We start from the raw sequence: 19,835 nt of genomic DNA, 5'->3' as shown, positions 1-19,835 counted from the left end.
CCACTTTCGGGAGACAGAATTTCAGTTGCTGATAGACAGATACACAGGCTTAGCTTTTGGATTGAAAATAATTCCTTAGTCAGGGAGGAGAGAGAGATGGGTTGGGGAAAGTTAAAAAGTAAGGGCATGTCACTGACTGTAGGATAAAACGAACCCACCTATAGTTGTTTGGAGGGTAAACTAAGATCTTTGTGTACCATCATCCTTGCTATACTTTGATCTCTGGTAGGGTTTGAGTGACCTGTCTTTTATTTTTTACATTCCCCAGCTTGTGCCTCTCTCCTCCCTGATAAAGGATCTATTAGTTACTTGGGGTACACACAATGTTATTTTTCATTTCTAATGAACATCTGCCACCCAGTGCAACACACTAAGTTCTATTAGCTATACACTTCATAGGCCTCCATTATCATTTGTGGAATCTAGTTGCAGCAAAGAGATGGCTGGAAGACTGCAGTATCATGTATGCTGTACCCTAATATTTAAGAGGATGTTTCATTAACATTTAATGGTATATTGTGGTAGCCACAGAATGATGATAATTTCTCTCATGTTTGCATACATCTCTGTAATGAATTAAATTCTGACCATTAGTTTTTTTTGTAGTTACTGATTATCACTAGTTTAGTTCTTGTTTACATAAAATTACATCTTAGATTTATGTAGGGATTTGTTACGAGGAACTACCATTCATTTTTTTCTATATTAAAGTGAGTGGAGCTAATTTGCATTGTTACTTTCCAAGTTTTTAATACTTTTTCGGCTTTTAAGGAGTGCTATATTTGAAAATTTTGTGTGCTAAATTTTAAATATCACAGTATCTATATAAATTAGTAATTAAAAGTTTTCTTACTTTCAGAGACATTTCAGAACAGAAGGATGACAGTACTGGTCATGTAAAAGGTATTATCCGCACTTAATCAGTAATATTAGTGCATTGAAAGCCATGTTCAAATGTGCAATATCTCAATATAATATTGTTGAAAACACTCACACACATACACACACACACACACACACACACACACACACACACACACACACACACCGAGGGGAGGAAAGGGGTGTGAGAGAGGGTGAGAGAGAGGGAGGGGGAGGGGGCATCATTTTGAACGAGAGAGTTGATGGGCCATAAAGAGGAACACAAGGAAAGGAACAGAAGGGGTAGAGGACAGCAGTACAGCATAAGAGCAGGATTACCTACATGCAAGCAGTCATAGTTGCCCAATGTTCCAGAGACACAGGGGAATATTGTCCAATGTGCAAGGTAGGGGTAGATGCTGGAGGCTTGAGGATGCTTGGGAAGAGCATGATAGAGGGAAACCACTGAGAGACAGTGTATTTATTGTTACACTTATCATAAAACAAACTCAAATTGATTCCACCATCCTATAACAGATTATATCACCATTTGATGTGTGATAACATACAGCTAAAAATCCTTTTTAGTAATTGCACCCAGAAGCAGATAAAAACGACAATGCAGTCACATCAAGAGAGAATATAATTGAACTTGTGGAGAAAGCAATGTCACATAGGTATTGTCAGATAGCAGCTATCCTTTCCTCTTCAGAAGAAATGGTCGTTTGGATACTGTCATTATGTATGAGGTGAGGGTAACTTGAGGCAGAAACAAATGATATTTTTAGACCAGGAGCAAGCCATTAGGGCTGTAGTAATGTTCATTTGTGAATTTCGTGTAGATGTTTATGTAACAAGTGGGGGATTCTTACATTAACATCACAGTATATCTGTTTACTAACATTCAGGGTAGATAACTTTTAAAAAGAATACAGCGCCCTTTCAGTGAAAACGTGTTGGAAGCACATCTTTAAATGTTGCTCAAACGCAGATCTCTGCAACTTACATTTTGAATAAGCTATGGTAATAGCCGAAGGCTTTTAATAGTGAACCGAGTTGAGGACTTGTGCCCTAGAATTGAATAGAACTGAATTGTTGAGAGTCTGCTCTCAATAAATCTAAAGCAACTATAGACAATATGACCCCACAAATGAAGAACTGAGTGGAATCTTCTTTTCTGCTGTAGGATTACATTGTGCACAATAATTGTACGTATAATATAGGGCATGTCACAAACAGAAAAACTATGGACAATATGACCACACAAATGAAGAACCGAGTGGAATCTTCTTTTCTGCTGTAGGATTATATTGTGCACAATAATTGTACGTATAATATAGGGCATGTCACAAACAGAAAAACTATCACTTACTTTGTAACAATTTTGCTTACATTCTAACATCACTGATTATAAAGAACAATGTATACAAATTTAATGTGATGTGTGCTCTTCAACACTGTAAAAATTTCTTTTCCACTAGATAGTCTTTGAGTTTCTTTGGAAATTTAGTGTCTTGTGCATCATCATGCAGATTTTTAGGCAGACTGCTTAGTAATTTGATGCCTTAGTACTGAGGTCCTTTTTCTAGTGCTGTCAGTCGGTGGTGTATGCTTTTTATATCATTGTTCCTTTATGTGTTGTGGGTGTGTACACTAGCATTTATAATCCACTGTACCCTATCTTTTGTGATGTGTATTGTTCTCTTACATGTGTACAAAGATGTGAAAGTTAAGAGGCCTTGATTTTTGAGGAAGTTTCTGCATGTTTCAGAAGTATTTTGTCTTAAAATGAACCTTATTGCTTCTTTCCATAATATGAACCCTCTTTTTGTTTCTTGATTGTTTGAGTTCCCCTACACTGCCGCAGATGTGATGCGAAGAGTGTGGTATACAGAAGCTGTCTGTATACTGTGATAGCTGCTTCATTATGAATATGAGGGAGATTAGTTTCATACAGACAAAATTAAATTTCTGCTTCCATTTCAGCTCATCATCATTGGTGATACCTAAGAATCAAGTGGATTCTACTTCTTCCAGCATTGTTTCACCCACCTCTAAATCCATTTGCCCAGCCCTCTTTTTGTTTCTGAATTGTGGTTACATAGTCTTCTTTTAGGTTTAGTACCAGTTTATTTTCCAAGAGCTATTGAGCTGTGACTTTTTCAGAAATTAATGATCTTCTCTCAAGTTCTTCAACATCTTTGTCACTTTACAGTATTGTCATGTCTTACCAAACCCTGCCGACCTCTGTATTTAGCATCTTTGGTTTCTAACTGGTATGAGTTCCCTAGACCTAGTATATGTATGCATACCAGTTCATGTGGATCGGAAGATAAGTATCCGACTGCATGTCCAAAGATTTTTGATATCCTTTAATGCTTCTTTCAGATTAGGTAGTGGTTTGTGTGCAGGAAAAATCGAAGGTGCAGCATGGTTCAGAGATTGAATTAAACTGTGTTTTCCCATACAACTGCCTGTGTGAGTTACTTCAGCTGTTGGAGGAAGCCAAGGATACACAGTCTCCATGTCTAGTAAATCTCTGAGTTGACAGCTTTCGTCACCTTTAAATAACTTAGGCAGAGCAGCGACTGCTAAGTTTGTAGCAACTGTTCAAAGTGACAGTTTCCAGTCTCCATTTGTGCATTACAATGATGGGTGGGTCATTTTCATGCCCTCTCGTAAATATCCCTGGTAGCTGCTACCGAAAAGTCATTTAAAAGTCATTTATAATTGTACAAGGGAGGATCGGAAACTAATGTACAATACTTTTTTTCTCCCATAGTATTGCAGCTTTAATGTTGAAATTTTGTGACAATAGAATTTGAAGTTTGCACTGCAAAGGGTATTTTGTTTTCAGGTGCAGCTTTAGAAATAAAAGCCTGAACTATGAAACAAACATGGTGCGTATGTTACTGTCATCAACTTGTGAAGAGCAATAAAGTGTAGTTCCATATTTGTGGGCCAAATGGCCTGATCCAAGTGAGTTTTACAAGGGAATGTGTGATATGTTTAGGGATTATGTATGTGTGATGTGTGTATGGGGATGACTGTATGGACCGTAACAATGTCTCTAGGTGGTGTGCATGGTTCCAAGACGGCCATGTGAACCTTAGTGATTTGCCACATTCCTGACGGCCAGTAACAGCTGCAACCTTGCAGATTTTTAGAGCCATTGAAGCAACAATTTTGAGTGACTGGCATGCGCAACTGTGAACTTTATTGCAGGACTTCAAAATTTCCTCTAGTGCCATGTGTAATATTGTTCATGAAATACTGGAATTTTGTAAAGTAAATTCTCGCTGGGTGCCTAAGAACCTGACAGGCAACAACAAGGGCTAGTAAATGATGACAAGCCTGGATCATTTAACGCAATATGCCGCAGAAGGGCATGACTCCCTGAAAGCAGTCGCCACTGGTGATGGGTTGTGGATGTACCACTATACGCCCGAAACCAAGCAGAACTCTATGGAGGGGAAACATGCTAGTTCCCCAGAAAAAAAAAAAACAAAAAAACACTAAATTAAAACTAAACTCTGCTCAAACAGGTCATGAAGGCTCAACAGTACCGACCGACTGCTGTGTCATCCTCAGCTCACGGGCCTCATTGGATGCGGATACAGAGGGGCATGTGGTCAGCACACTGCTCTCCCAGCCAACTGTCTGCTTACGAGACTGGAGTCACTATTCCTCAATCAAGTAGCTCCTCAGTTTGCCTCACAAGGGAAGAGTACACCCCGTTTGTCAACAGCGCTCGGTATACTGGATGGTCACCCACCCAAGTGCTAGCCCAGCCTGATAGTGCTTAACTTTGGTGACCTGACAGGAATTGGTGTGACTGCTGTGGCAAGGCCATTGGCTGTTGTGGTTCCTCAGGGTGAAAAAGATTCAAAGGGACTCAGTCTGCTAGGAAAGTGCTTGTGACAGTGTTCTGGGATATGCACGATGTGTTGTTGGTGGTCTTTGCCGAACGCGGGACCGCTGTGAATCCTGCAGCCTACATTAAAATTCTTGTTATGTTGCATCATGTCTTTCATGACAAATGCCACAATGTTAAAGCTGATGATGAAACTTCTTTATGACAATGCACGCCCCCCCCCCCCCCCTCCCCATCTTGCCGCTCCTCTTTGTGAGCAAATTGTCAAATTTGGGTGGGAGGTACTCCAGCATCCACCATACAATCTGGACCCTGCACCATCAGATTTTCATCTTTTTCGTCCAATGAAGAGATTTATGGATGAACAACACTGTGCAGCAGATGCGGAAGCAAAATCGGCAGTCTGCAGATGGCTATACTTCAACCAGACAGACTTTTATGGACAGGGCATATTGAAACTGGTACCACAATGTTGGTGATATGTAGAAAAGTAGGTAAAACATGTAAGTTCATTTATAATTTTTTGTTACCTATTAAACTTATTGATAATAAAATCATTGTGCATTACTTTTCGATCATCCCTTGTGGATCCTTACTGGCAAACTTTCACATATTTGTTGAGTCATTATTATGTCACCTGCAGACAAAAGAAAGTAAATATATTCTGTGGCGATCTTAATATTAATTTTCTGAAAGATTCAAATAAAAGGGATGACTTGGGAATGTTGCATAACACGTACATGTGTTTTGTTGTTAACTACACCAGAATTACACAAGACAGCAGTGCACTAATAGAAAACATTTATTAGGTGAACACTTAGTGGTATAAGTGTTTATGTAGAAGTGAATGGCCTCTCTGACTATAATGTACAATTAGATTTACAAAACATCTTATCTGATTACAGTGCAGTGATATAATTTAAAACAGTAGAATAATTACTGAACAGACAACCGAAACATCTCTAACTTTTGTTGCATCTTTAACTTTTGTTGTCGTTATAAGTTGTGTGTGGTATTGCATCAACAGTTATCACAAGATTAGTCTAATTATAACTGACCGAAATGAATTTTTTGTGCCATACATGTTTTCCTTTATTATTTGAAAGGTATCATCATTGGCAAATTTAGTCAATGCTGCGACATTTGTGTTTGTTCTGCAGTTGTTATGTGTATTGCCATTCACAGTTTCATTTGAACAGCACTGGTAAATGGACACTCATGTACATCGTGATGTTTTGGATCTAAAAGCAAAATACTTTTGCTCAATTCACCATGTTCTGTCAAGTTCCTATTACCATTGGTTTGAAACTCATGTCTTCTCTTTAATAGATGCTTCATTCCATTTGAGATTTTCTATTCTTTTGCTTCTCAGTAGCTGCAAAATTTTTTGCTGTTTGGCTAAGTACCTTTGTACATGACTATGTAACAACCATTTTCCAAGATGGTCAATTATTGCTTATTTTAATGTGATACACCTCCCTTGAGTATGTTCATATCAAGTTTTGTATATAGTTTTATTCTGATAACTTTATTATGATAATTTGCAGTATGAAAATGGTTTAGAAACGTCACATCCTGTGCATTTCTTTATAGATTGATGCTAATCAGTGGTTAAGATATCGTAGGGAGTTGAAGGAATTGTCAAAAATGGGTGACTATAATTTGTTTTAAACCTATTTATATTAACTTTATGACTCCTCCAAATAGACTATGCATCACTTTCTATTGTCCAGAGTGGAGATTTTTATTCTGGTGCAAAAGACTTTTAACACCTTATACTTCTACTACATCAGATAGGAGATTGGAAATTCCCAGATATTCAAAACTAAAGTAATAGAGATCATTATTAGTAACTTCTTCTATTAAAGGATATTACCATTTTCCAGTTTAACTGTATTATGAGCACAGTCTTTTACTTCATACAGTCAGCTGATTTTGGCAGTTTGCAGTTTTCAGGTGCTTACTTGTAACATGTACAGCTGCCATTTAAATGTATAACCGTTGTCATAGCAGGTTTGTACAAGACTTAACGATTCAGACTTGTTGATTATTTAAAGAATACAGCTCCTGTAGTGGCATATGTATATAAATTCTTTTGGTAAATTAAGTTTTCAAAATGAAACTTCCAGTGTGTCTGAAATGGTTAACTTACATTCATTGTATATGCCACTTTTGACACAGTGAGACATGGAGCGGAAATGCAAAACGCATGAGCAACTATTGGTTGCTCAACAGGTAATGGAGAGATGCGTTGTAAGAATTACTATGAGAAAAGGAAAGCAAACAAATGGGTCAGGGAACAGGGGAGCGGAATACATAATTATAATTGAACTAAAAGAGATGGAGTTAGTGAGGCCTGATGACATGAATCGACCGTAAATGGACTAAGGAAATTTTGTGCTGGAATACAAAAGATGTGAAGAGATGGCAATGATGGTGTAGTAAAACATGGTGGTTGATCTTAGAAAACCAACATGAGCAACATGGATAAACAATGGTAAAGACCATGATACATGGAAAAGTCCAGAGAAGACATTTATCCAGCTGTGGTAGTCAAATGGTTGATCTCTTTCTCTGACAGTATACTGACATGTTCCACGGTATTACAAATTTTGTGTATATGATCTGTGGTAGCATTGTTCCTTGAATTTTTATTGCAGGTAGGTGTTCCCTCTGCCGGCACTGTTTGAATAATAAAATATCATGAACAAGTAGGTATATTGTTACAGAATTACTATCTATAGAGTAATTACTTTTGGATTACAGAGGATCATTCACTGGAAAAATCTAAAAGCATTTACATTCCACCAGAACTTTCATAAAACACCTATAGACTAACTGCCATAATGGGTATTTTAACTTGCTGATTTTCCCCTCACAATATACTGAGTTGTAGTAATAGATTCATATGCTGTTAATAATGAAGCATTTGTCACAAAAGCTATGCTGTTTTAAATGCTCCCAATTTATAAGTAGATCCTAGGATCATCATACCTTTAAAGGTATGAAATAGATTCCCTCAGTTGACCAGTGAGTTCCATAAAAAAATATTGAGGAGGGACCTTATATGACATTGAAGAAGGGTGCTGTTGATTTAGCTACATACAGCATATGTTTTGTGTAATTGTGTGGTGTTTGATCTTAGTTGGGTTGTATGTTTCAACATTTTTTGTATAACATTGTTTGTATTTTATACACCTAAAACAGATACAATTTTTTTTATTTCTCACACAGGAAATGAAATGGAAGCACAGGGATATTTTGTGCAGGAGAATGCTGAGGGCAAGAAAGGGAGCAGTGGCGAACGCAACAGATCTTTGCGGTGAGAATATTTGTGATACAAAATGTTTGACATATTCTGAAAAAAAAGGAAAAACAAGTCTGGTTGCTCATTTAATTCTTCAGTACACTAATTTCCCTCATGACTCAGATTTTAGTAGCTATTTCTAAATTTTTAGTGCTCTTGATTATGTTAAGATGGAAAAGACTAAACAAGAGAACATACTTCTCCTGAAAAAACTTTTACTTAGCAACTGATACCTTTTATTGTTTGAAAGTAGCATCAATAACACATCAGTAGTGCCATTGTAACTGATCAGAAAACTTGCTGAAACCATTCAGATATCTATAAAATTATCATATAAACTTGCCATAGGTAATTCAAATGCTATGTTACAGTTTACTAAGAAAATTTATAAATTATGTGTATGAAATAGTTCTCAGGTGGGACATTGTTGAGTATTCATTATGCACCTACAGTCTTTTTCCGAGTTTTCCTTAACAGATATTATTAAAGTTAGTAGAAGATATGTGGGTGTGCTTGATTGGCTGGAGAGAATATCAGAAATTATGAATAAGGACGCCATGAGAAGGATCGAAACCAAATGTTCTTTTCTACATCTACATCTACATCTATACTCCGCGAGCCACCTTACGGTGGAAACACTATGTAACAAATTTTGCATCTTTGCTGGTATACCCATATCATCATGTAAAATGTTCACTGCTATACCACTGGCATTGTAAATCAAGACCACCATCATATATAGCTGTGAAGAAGTTTCAGAACACATCAAAGGACAGCTTATGACACCAATTAATTGATTGAGTGCTAATGAGGTCAAGATTACAAGTCTCTGCCTTTATATAGGTCATTGCTTTTGCATGTGTGCATACACACTGTGACAGAATGAAGCAGAGTACTGCGGAATATCAAGATATTTCTAGGACAGAGACCAGAAACTATTCAATAATCTACACATAATCAAAGTAATTACTAAATCAATATGCTGCATTAATGAAAAAATAAAAATGGGGTTCCAGGAAAAATGGATAGGCAAGATGAAAATAAAATTCAAATAGCAAAAGTAAACGAAGTAGGCAAAAAGGTGCATATCTATATGTAGCCGTCTTTAAGTTTTGGATCTACTTTTACATTTTTAGTAATAAAAGTTTTGATATAATTTCATATTTTTGAAAAGAAAGAAAATCTGCTATAATTGAAAGAATACAGAATCAATTACTGACATGTTTATTGATCACACCATGAAAATACAAGTCCAATTCACAAGTCAAAGTCCATTCCAATAAACAGTGTCCTATTAGTCTGGCCAAGCGTAGACAATGAATGATAGCAATATACCAAAATGCTAATCCAGAATTCGGAGCATTGTTGTAACTCTCGATCGTTGGCATCGGTGGCAGCGTAGCACAGCTAAGTGAGATAAACTGGCAGCAGTGACCTGGATGCTTGTTTAAAAAAGGCTGCTCATAGTATTTGCACCTGCAGGAGGAGGAGGATATTGGTGTTTAACGTCCCGTCGACAACGAGGTCATTAGAGACGGAGCACAAGCTAGGATTAGGGAAGGATGGGGAAGGAAGTCGGCCGTTCCCTTTCAAAGGAACCATCCCGGCATTTGCCTGGAGTGATCTAGGGAAATCACGGAAAACCCAAATCAGGATGGCCAGACGCGGGATTGAACCATCGTCCTCCCGAATGCGAGTCCAGTGTGCTAACCACTGCGCTACCTCGCTCGGTATATTTGCACCTGCATGACTGTAGTAGTGGCTAAAGGTGAGACTCTCTTCCACGTTGCGATGGTTGGTCCTCTGTTGGCTGTATCAAAGTTGGCCTGTCTGGCCAGTTGGCGTGTCTGCCTGAAATGCTGTGGCTAGTGTAGTTGTTGTTAATCTCTTTGGCAGACTGGCCGAGGTAGCCATAGCCGAGCTCGATGGTTTCATTGTTCAGGCTATCTTGCTTCTCATATCTGGCTATGATGTGGAGTGGCAGTAACTACACCCTTCCACCCCTATCCCTTCATGAGAGGGGGGGGGGGGGGGGGCTACCCGGGCCCTGGTGGCAATCATAGTTCTATGGGTTCCTGATGTGGGTAATGTTGATTTTTCTCCGGCATTCTGGTGTCATGCTCGATCGTCCATGTCCCACAATAGCTGTTGGCTGGCTGGGGTAAGACTGTAGGGCTGAAAGTAGTGTGGGTGGAACTGCTGACAGCTCCTAGGAGGTGCAGCTCTGGGTGCAGGGACATGGTCACTGAAAGGTGGCAGAGCCATCGCTGTCTCGGGGCTCTCCAGCGAAGACGGTTCCTGAGGCTGCTCAGGAGCGACCTGGCTGATGGAAGACGGCTGCTGGGAGTCAGTGAACAGTGATGGCAGGTCCTGGCAGGTCCCATAGAGGCTCCAGAAGGGGATGAGCATTGGTCGATGAAAACAAAGGACAGTGTAAGTCTGTAGGAGACATGTTGATATTGAGGATGATAAAAGATCCCGGATATGTGGGGGCTGGGTGGAAAGGGCTGAGGTGGGAGGGGAGCCATATACTGGTTGTGAGACTGGAGGTGGGAATGGTGGGTCTGTTAAGGGATGTCATCATGGCGTAGGTGAAGTTGAATGGTGTGGCAGATGACTTCCTGGTCCCCCACATGGATGAAGACCTTCTGCCCCCACTGATGAATGATGGTGACCGGGAGCCAGGGTGACTGTTGTCCTACACCTGTGCCCACACTGGTGTTTCTGTCCAGTACCTGCTGAATGGCAGTGCTGGCGAGTGGTCGGGCTGCAGGGTAAATGTAAGAGATTCCGGTTTTGGCATCTGTCAAGGAGCTGGACTTTCCTTGCCCATCAGCGTGGACCTGTACAAACTCATGAACAGACGTAGCACATCTTCAGTTGACTGTTGTTACCTATACACACAATAAAAAAAGTTTTGCATCGCCTCAGTTCTGAGAGTTCCGGAACCTGTACAGAAAACCGAATAGAGATCAACATAAACATCATTTCTACCCTTTTTATTGCTCAGGAAAACCAGCAAACCTTCAGAGGTGGTGGTCCAGATTGCTGTACACACCGGTACCTCTAATACCCAGTAGCATGCCCTCTTGCATTGATGCATGCTTGTATTCGTCATTGCATACTATCCACAAGTTCATCAAGGCACTGTTGGTCCAGATTGTCCCGCTCCTCAGCAGCAATTCGGCATAGATCCCTCAGAGTGGTTGGTGGGTCACGTCGTCCATAAACAGCCCTTTTCAATGTATCCCAGGCATGTTCGATAGTGTTCATGTCTGGAGAACATGCTGGCCACTCTAGTGGAGCGATGTCGTTATCCTGAAGGAAGTCATTCACAAGATGTGCACGATGGGGGCATGAATTGTCGTCCAGGAAGATGAATGCCTCGCCAATATGCTGCCGGTTTGGCTGCACTATCATTTAGAGGATGGCATTCATATATCGTACAGCCGTTATGGTGCCTTCCATGACTGCCAATGTCGTACGTCGGCCCCACATAATGCCACCCCGAAACATCAGGGAACCTCGACCTTGCTGCACTCGCTGAACAGTGTGTCTAAGGCTTTCAGCCCAACCGGGTTTCCTCCAAACACGTCTCCGATGATTGTCTGGTAGAAGGCGTATGCCACTCATCGATGGAGAGAATATAATGAGAGAATGTGATGCCAATCCTGAGTGGTCTATTTCGGCATGTTGTTGGGCCCATCTGTACTGCACTGCATGGTGCTGTGGCTGCAAAGATGGATATCGCCAAGGATGTTGGGAGTGAAGTTGCGCATGATGCAGCTCATTGCGCACAGTTTGAGTCGCAACACATTGTCCTGTGGCTGCACGTAAAGCATTATTCAACATGGTGATGTTGCTGTCAGGGTTCCTCCGAGCCATAATCCGTAGGTAGTAAAACTCATGTCTTGAGGAGGTGAATAATTTTGTCCAGAATCTTGCCATCCGGATTGAACAGTGCGACCAGTGGCTTGTAGTGAGTGATGAGTTGAAAGGTATTTCCATAGAGATAAACAAGTTGGTTTTTTTTCCTTAGTGTCAACATGATTGCCAATTCTTCTTTCTCTATTTGCAAATTTCCCTGCTGCACAGCATTCGATGACTTGGATGCAAAAGTGATGGGCTGTTATGATTCATCAGCATTTTTGTTACTGTGTACTGTTTACTGTGTACTGCCTCCACGCTATGGCTATGGATTTACGACTAGAATTTTTGGAGAGTCCTGGTGTAAGGGAAGCTGTAGATGTGCCTCATCTGGGTTGATTTTGGAGAAGTGCCTATCCCGACTTGATCTTGTGAGAAATTCCTCCAGCCTAGGAATGGGATCTGTGTCCCCCTCCATTTGAGAGCTGACAGTCACTTTGAAGTCTCCAAAGAGCCATAAATTCCTGGATGGTTTTTTGACCACAACCAGCATCATGGCGCATTTGCTGGTGGTGATAAGTTCTGTAACATTTGACTGAGCCAACTGGTCAGTTCCTCCTTTACCTGGGCCTGAAGGGACATCAGCACCAGGCTAGCCCTATAAAAGTGCTGTTTCTCCGTTTGCTTGAGCATTATGTGAGCTTCGAAAAACTTGGCTTTTTCGAATCTGGGAGCAAAAATTTGGTGGTAGGCATTGCATAACTTGTCTGGTTCTTTAAATTGGCATTATTCAACACTTTTTACAGGATCTTGGATTGAGAAGGCAAAACTTACAGTTTGCCGCTGTGTGGGAGTCATCTTTCGTTATCCCAGTCCGACATTGGTTGGCCAATTGCTTCAACTGACTACAGCACCAGCATCCACCTGTAATTGGATTGCCTTTTCCTTAATTCTAATGTCAATAAAAAGCTTGGCCAGTGATCGTCTACTTTACTCATTCTTCCTAACATCCATAGGTGTGCTTCGCTGGGGAAAAGGGGCAGTGCGTTTTTACTCTGCAGACAGATGGTATGTGCCCCTGTTGGTCCCAAATGTTGCAAAAGTTCCATTCGTCTGAGCAGTCATCCTGACAATGTTTCTTAAAACAATCAGAGCATGACAGAAGTGGGCCCCTGTTTCTGGACTTTGTTTTGGAGGTTCGCCACCAGTACAGAGTTTTTGCAACCTACCATTGCTGGCGAGAGTGAATTGTGGTTATTTCATCATCCTGGTCCCGCATATACAGCTTTTCCGGGTCATGGTTTACTGCTGCATTGTTCTCCCATATTTCTAACTGCATTCAAAACACCATGTGATTGTGTGAATGTGAGCACCTATTCTAACATGGGGTTAGCTAATGGCTGGGCATTGTGTTGGAACTGTTTATCCAGGGCTGATCGAATGATCATGTTTCACACCATGTCTTCTGTGTAAGACTCTCTATGTGTGGCCATCACAAAATGAGATTTTTTACTGAGCCCATGGTGTTTCGTTGCCCACGCCCTATACGAGTGGTAGAAAGCTTCATGTACTGATGAAATTCTACCCATGCCGAAACAACATGATAGTGCTGCCAACAATGTGCACTGAGAAAAAGCTAACACTGAAAGCTCTGTCAATGGTGCTAATTTACCCAGAAGTATATAATTTGAGATTTGCAACACGAGAGAAAAAGTGATTTGTTGATGACTTGATCTCCTACCTTAAAAGTTGTGCGGTTGTCCTGAATATGATTTTCGTACAAACCCCATTCCTCAGTGGCTTCATCATACGAAGGAAAGCATGGTGACTGCGGCTGCTGTTGCTGTAACAGGGGATCCTGAAACTTCCTGGCAGATTAAAACTGTGTGCCAGACCGAGACTCGAACTTGGAACCTTTACCTTTTGCAGGCAAGTGCTGTACCATCTGAACTACCAAAGCATGACTCACAACCCATCTTCACTGCTTTAATTCCACCAATACCTCATCTCCTACTTTTCAAACCTCACAGAAGCTCTCCCGGAGACCTTGCGGAGCTAGAACTTCTGGAAGAAAGGATATTGTGGAGACATGGCTTGTCCACAGCCTGGAGGATGTTTCAGAATGAAATTTTCACTCTACAGTTGAGTGTGTGCTAATACGAAACTTTCTGGCAGATTAAAACTGTGTGCCAGACTGAGACTCAAACTCGGGACCTTTACCTTCCGTGGGCAAGTGATCTATCATCTGAGCTACCCAAACATGACTGAAGACCAATCCTCAAAGCTTTAATTCTGCCAGTACCTCATGTCCTACCTTGCAGTCTTGTCTCCTACCTTCTAATCTACCGGGAAGTTTCATATCAGTGCACAGTGTTAAAATTTAATTCTGGAAACATCCTCCAGGTTGTGACTAAGCCATGTCTCCACAATATCCTGTCTTCCAGCAGTGCTAGTTCTGCAAGGTCTGTTGGAGAGCTTCTGTGAAGTTTGGAAGGTAGTGACAAGGTGCTGGCGGAATTAAAGCTGTGAGGACAAGTCATGAGTCCTGCTTGGGTAGCTTAGATTGTAGAGCACTTGCCTGCGAAAGGAAAAGGTCCGGAGTTTGAGTCTCAGTCTGGCACACAGTTCTAATCTGCCAGGAAGTTTCATATCAGCTTGCACTCTACTGCAGAGTAAAAATTTCATTCAGGGCATCATAATTTGCTTTTGAGCCATGATCACCCTGTGGGTCTGTGCTTGCACCTACATCAGTTTCTTTTGCTGAGCCATTTGTTGAGTGATCACTTGAACAATATGGTCATATGCCTGAGTTGACTCCCATTATTAGGCTGTGCCAGTTTCTGTGTTATGACAGAAAGAACACAAATCACTTACTGACACACAGTTATTACTCACACCATAAAAATACAAGTCCAGTTCACAACCCAAAGTCCATTCTGATTAACAGTGTGCAGATAGTCCAGCCAAACGTAGATGGTGAATGGCACAATACACCATAATGCTAGTCCAGAATTCAGAGCATGGCCATAACTCTCTATTGTTGGTGTCAGTAGCAGCATAACACAGCAAAGTGAGATAAACTGACTGTAGTGGCCTGCATTCTGCTTTAAATAAGGCCCCTTGTTGTATTTGTGTTTGCATGGTGGTTGCCAAAGGCAAGACTCACTTCCAGGTCATGATTATTTGCTCTTTTTTTTGGCTGTACTGAAGTCAACCTGTCTGTCCACCCCCTGCGGGTCCGGGGGTTAGAATAGACCCAAGGTATTCCTGCCTGTTGTAAGAGGCGACTAAAAGGAGTCCCTCCCCCTCAAGGGGGTAGTTAGCGCCTGTGTCCGGAGACTGATGGTTCCACGACCTATATTTGCGGTCATTTTGGTTTTTCACTTCTTCTGGTTTCTTCCTTCCTTTGGTTGGTTCCTTTCTTTGTTCTTCTCCATCTCACTGTCTTACTTACTCTTTACCTTGCCTTCTTCTCCTTGCCTTCTCTGGTCTCCGCCTCGGCGTTTGAGACAGTCTGTCCTTTCTCTCCCTCTCTCCCTTCTTTTTCCTCTTCTTCCTTCCTCCCTGTGCGTGCCTGAAGGCCAACCCACGCGTTCGCACGTGTAGCCGTTGACAGGGTAACGCGTAATTCCCTGCCCTGGGTAGACAAGTAAGGCACGCATGTACCCCCTGGTAAAGGCCAGGCCCAGGGAGGGGTGATTGTCTGAGCTGACACCTTCCGACCATGCCGATTGGTCCCTCCGTCCGTTTCTCGGGAGGTGTGACCTGAGGTGTAAACATTCACCTCAGGCGGGAGTGCCCTCTGAGAGGGTCCCCACAAGGAAGGAGCGCGCCATCGGAGATGGTGGCAATCGTGGGGGATTCCTCCGCAATGGATTTCTCTTCATCTTCTCTCTCGACTTCTGCCCAAAAACGGAAACTTGACCAGCCACCAGTGACAAAAGTACTACCGCCTGCCCCACAGTTCCTTGTAGTTTCTTGATCTGAGGACAGAAAGGATTTTTCCTCTGTCAATCCTTTCGTTATCCAGAAGGGCGTAGATGCCATAGCCGGATCTGTCAAGTCTTGTACTGGACTCGCATTCGGCAGGACGTCGGTTCAATCCCGTCTCCAGCCATCCTGATTTAGGTTTTCCGTGATTTCCCTAAATCGTTTCAGGCAAATGCTGGGACGGTTCCTTTGAAAGGGCACGGCCGATTTCCTTCCCCATCCTTCCCTAACCCGAGCTTGCGCTCCGTCTCTAATGACCTCGTTGTCGACGGGACGTTTAACAACACTAACCTAACCCTATCTTGTACCAGGTTGCGTAACAGTACCTTGTTACTAGAAACTGAGAGCGCCTTTCAGGCACAAAAACTGCCTCGGGCCACACTCCTGTACACGTTCCCTGTCCGGATGGAGGCTCACCACACTTTGAATTCGTCTCGTGGTGTGGTATATACTAGGTCACTTGACGGATTGACTGACGAGGAGATTCAGCCTTTCCTTGCTTTGCAGGGTGTGACGACTGTCCATAGGGTCATGAAAAAGGTCGACAATGACCTTGTACCGACCCGGACACTTTCCTTGACCTTTGATAGTGTTCAGCTGCCGTCGCGCATCAAAGTGGGCTACGAGGTTAATTCTGTTCGCCCCTATGTCCCGACACCTACGCGCTGCTACCAGTGTCAGCGTTTTAATCACACTCGGCAGTCTTGTTCCAATGCGGCTAAATGTGTCACTTGTGGCAGGGATGCCCATGAGGATGACTGTCCACCTCCGTCTCCTCGTTGCGTGAACTGTCAGGGTGACCATGCAGCGTCCTCCTGCGACCGTCCCATCTACAAGGAAGAACGCTGTATACAGGAAATTTGGGTCAAAGAGAAAGTGTCCACCTCGGCTGCTCGCAAGCTATTTGCTAGTAGGAAGCCCATGCTGCTCCCAGCGAGGAAATACAGTACTGTCCTCACCTCTCCTCGGACTACCAGGGAGGTGGCGACGCAGACATGCGATCTGACTTTCAGCACTACGGTCGTCCGTTCGGCCAGTGCTAAGATCGCCCGGTCGACGTCTCCTCTTCCTCCTGTCACCCGTCAGACACAAGCACCTTCATCAGCTTCTGCCAAGATGAAGACCCAGAAGTCAGATGCACGGGCCTTCAAGAAGGAACCGTCCCGTGCAGACTTCCTACGTACCTCGAACTCCCAGCCATCGACCAGTACTTCCACTAAACGACCTTCCAAGAAGGCTCATAGGAAGCACAGTTCTCCTTCTCCGCCACAGTGCGTTTCTTCTCCTGCGCTACCCAGCGGTTACCGTCCCAGGCCGTCATCCGTTTCGCCTGGCCGCACCGCTGGTAGCCGAACATCTGGCTGTTCACCGGCGGAGGAAGCTCCCCCTCCCGGCCATCTTAACAAGATGGCCGATGAACCTATAGAATCAATGGACGATGACTGTCCGCCTACTGATAGCGGCGGCAGTGCTCGCTCGAAGCCAGGCCCTCAGCGGCCTTCGAGGTGACCCCTTCTTGCATCTTCTTTTTCTTTTTCTTTTCACGATGGCACTTATTCACTGGAATATTCGCAGCATTCACTCCAACTGAGAGGACTTGAAGTTGCTGCTCCGCTTGCACCGTCTGCTCGTCGTAGCCCTCCAGGAAACGAAGCTACGCCCATGCGATCAAATTGCCTTGGCACACTACACCTCTGTGCGTTTTGACCTACCCCCTGTGGCAGGTATTCCGGCTCATGGAGGGGTTATGTTGCTGGTCCGGGATTGTATTTACTACGATCCCATCACATTGCACACCGGCCTGCAGGCAGTTGCCGTCCGAATTACTCTCCCCACTTTTCCATTTTCCATTTGTACCGTTTACACTCCATCGTCGTCTGCCGTTACCAGGGCAGACATGATGCAAATTATTGCTCAGCTACCTGCACCATTTTTGTTAACTGGAGACTTCAATGCCCACCATCCCCTTTGGGGCTCTCCAGCATCCTGCCCGAGGGGCTCCCTGTTAGCAGACCTTTTCAACCAGCTCGATCTTGTCTGCCTTAGTACTGGCGCCCCTACTTTTCTTTCGGACACATCTCACACCTATTCCCATTTAGACCTCTCTATATGTACTACCCAACTTGCACGCCGGTTTGAGTGGTATGCACTTTCTGATACATATTCGAGCGACCACTTCCCTTGTGTTATCCATCTCTTGTATCATACCCCCTCTCCATGCTCAACTAGTTGGGACATCTCCAAAGCAGACTGGGGGCTCTTCTCTTCCATGGCGACCTTTCAGGATCAAACCTTCACAAGCTGCGATAGTCAGGTCGCACACCTCACAGAAGTCATTCTCACTGCTGCTGAATATTCCATCCCTCACACTACTTCTTCTCCACGTCGCGTACCGGTCCCCTGGTGGACCGCAGCATGTAGAGACGCTTTACGTGCTCGTCGACGTGCTTTACGCACCTTTAATTGTATCAGTTATAAACGATTACGTGTGCAGTGTCGTCGTATTATTAAAGAAAGCAAGAAAGCCAGCTGGGCTGCTTTCACAAGCACCTTCAACAGTTTTACTCCTCCTTCTGTTGTCTGGGGTAGACTGCGCCGGCTATCTGGCACTAAGATCCACTCACCAGTTTCTGGCTTGACGGTCGCGAATGACATCCTTGTGGCCCCTGAGGATGTCTCCAATGCCTTCGGCCGCTTTGTTACAGAGGTTTCGAGCTCCGCTCATTACAACCCTGCCTTCCTCCCACGAAAACAGGCAGAGGAGGCTAGGCCACCTAATTTCCGCTCCTCGAATCGTGAAAGGCATAATGCCCCATTCACCATGCGGGAACTCGAAAATGCACTTGACCGGTCACGGTCCTCCGCTCCAGGGCCTGATTCTATTCATATTCAGATGCTGAAGAACCTTTCTCCTGCGGGTAAAGGTTTCCTTCTTCATACTTATAATAGCATCCGGATTGAGGGACATGTTCCCGCATGCTGGCTCGAGTCTATTGTTGTACCAATTCCTAAGCCGGGGAAGGACAAGCACTTGCCTTCCAGTTATCGACCCATCTTGCTTACCAGCTGTGTCTGTAAGGTGATGGAGCGAATGGTTAACTCTCATTTGGTTTGGCTGCTCGAATCTCGACACCTACTTACCAATTTACAATGTGGATTTCGTAGGCACCACTCTGCTGTTGACCATCTGGTTACCTTGTCGACCTTCATTATGAATAACTTCTTGCGGAAGCGCCCGACCGCGGCTCTGTTCCTTGATTTGGAGTAGGCTTACGACACCTGTTGAAGGGCGGGCAGTCTCCGCACCATGCATACATGGGGCCTTCGCGGTCGCCTCCCTCTTTTTATTCATTCCTTTTTAATGGATCGACAGTTCAGGGTACGTGTGGGTTCTATCCTGTCAGACACCTTTCGCCAGGAGAATGGGGTGCCACAGGGCTCAGTTTTGAGCGCCGCTCTCTTTGGCATAGCGATCAATCCAATAATGGATTGCCTCCCAGCTGATGTATCAGGCTCCTTTTTCGTGGACGATTTTACCATCTATTGCAGCGCGCAGTGTACATGTTTCCTGGAGCGCTGTCTTCAGCGTTCTCTTGACCATCTTTACTCCTGTGTCGCCATTGGCTTCCGTTTTTCTGCCGAGAAGATGGTCTGTATTAACTTCTGGCGCTACAAAGAGTTTCTCCCACCGTCCTTACGACTCGGTCCCGTTGCTCTCCCATTCGTGGAGACAACAAAATTTTTAGGTCTTACATTTGACAGGAAACTTAGCTGGTCTCCACATGTGTCATATTTGGCTGCCCGTTGTACCCGTTCTCTAAATGTCCTCCGTGTTCCCAGTGGTATGTCGTGGGGAGCGGATCGAACCGTCCTACTTCGCCTATATCGGTCGATCGTCTGCTCCAAGCTGGATTATGGGAGCTTCATATACTCCTC

The 19,835-nt window shown here is 43.5% G+C and overlaps 1 protein-coding gene across 5 annotated transcripts in view; it reads left to right on the top strand.

Moving 5' to 3' along the window:
* LOC126412074 (gastrula zinc finger protein XlCGF17.1-like) overlaps window positions 1-19,835 on the top strand; it is an 85,304-nt gene that overhangs the window by 41,513 nt on the left and 23,956 nt on the right. For 3 of the 5 annotated variants that reach the window (XM_050081476.1, XM_050081475.1, XM_050081477.1), the window contains exons 4-5: window positions 860-903; window positions 7,970-8,057. In XM_050081476.1, coding sequence (XP_049937433.1) covers window positions 860-903; window positions 7,970-8,057 — 132 coding nt within the window. Of the gene's footprint in view, window positions 1-859; window positions 904-5,016; window positions 5,239-7,969; window positions 8,058-19,835 lie in introns of those variants that run through there. The other 2 variants (XM_050081479.1, XM_050081478.1) reach the window with 2 other exon arrangements.

The sequence above is a fragment of the Schistocerca serialis genome, chromosome 7 (genome assembly GCF_023864345.2).
Source record: "Schistocerca serialis cubense isolate TAMUIC-IGC-003099 chromosome 7, iqSchSeri2.2, whole genome shotgun sequence".
NCBI classification, from domain to species: domain Eukaryota; kingdom Metazoa; phylum Arthropoda; class Insecta; order Orthoptera; family Acrididae; genus Schistocerca; species Schistocerca serialis.
Note: the sequence above shows the minus strand (reverse complement) of the source record. Positions and strands in the feature narration are given on the sequence as shown.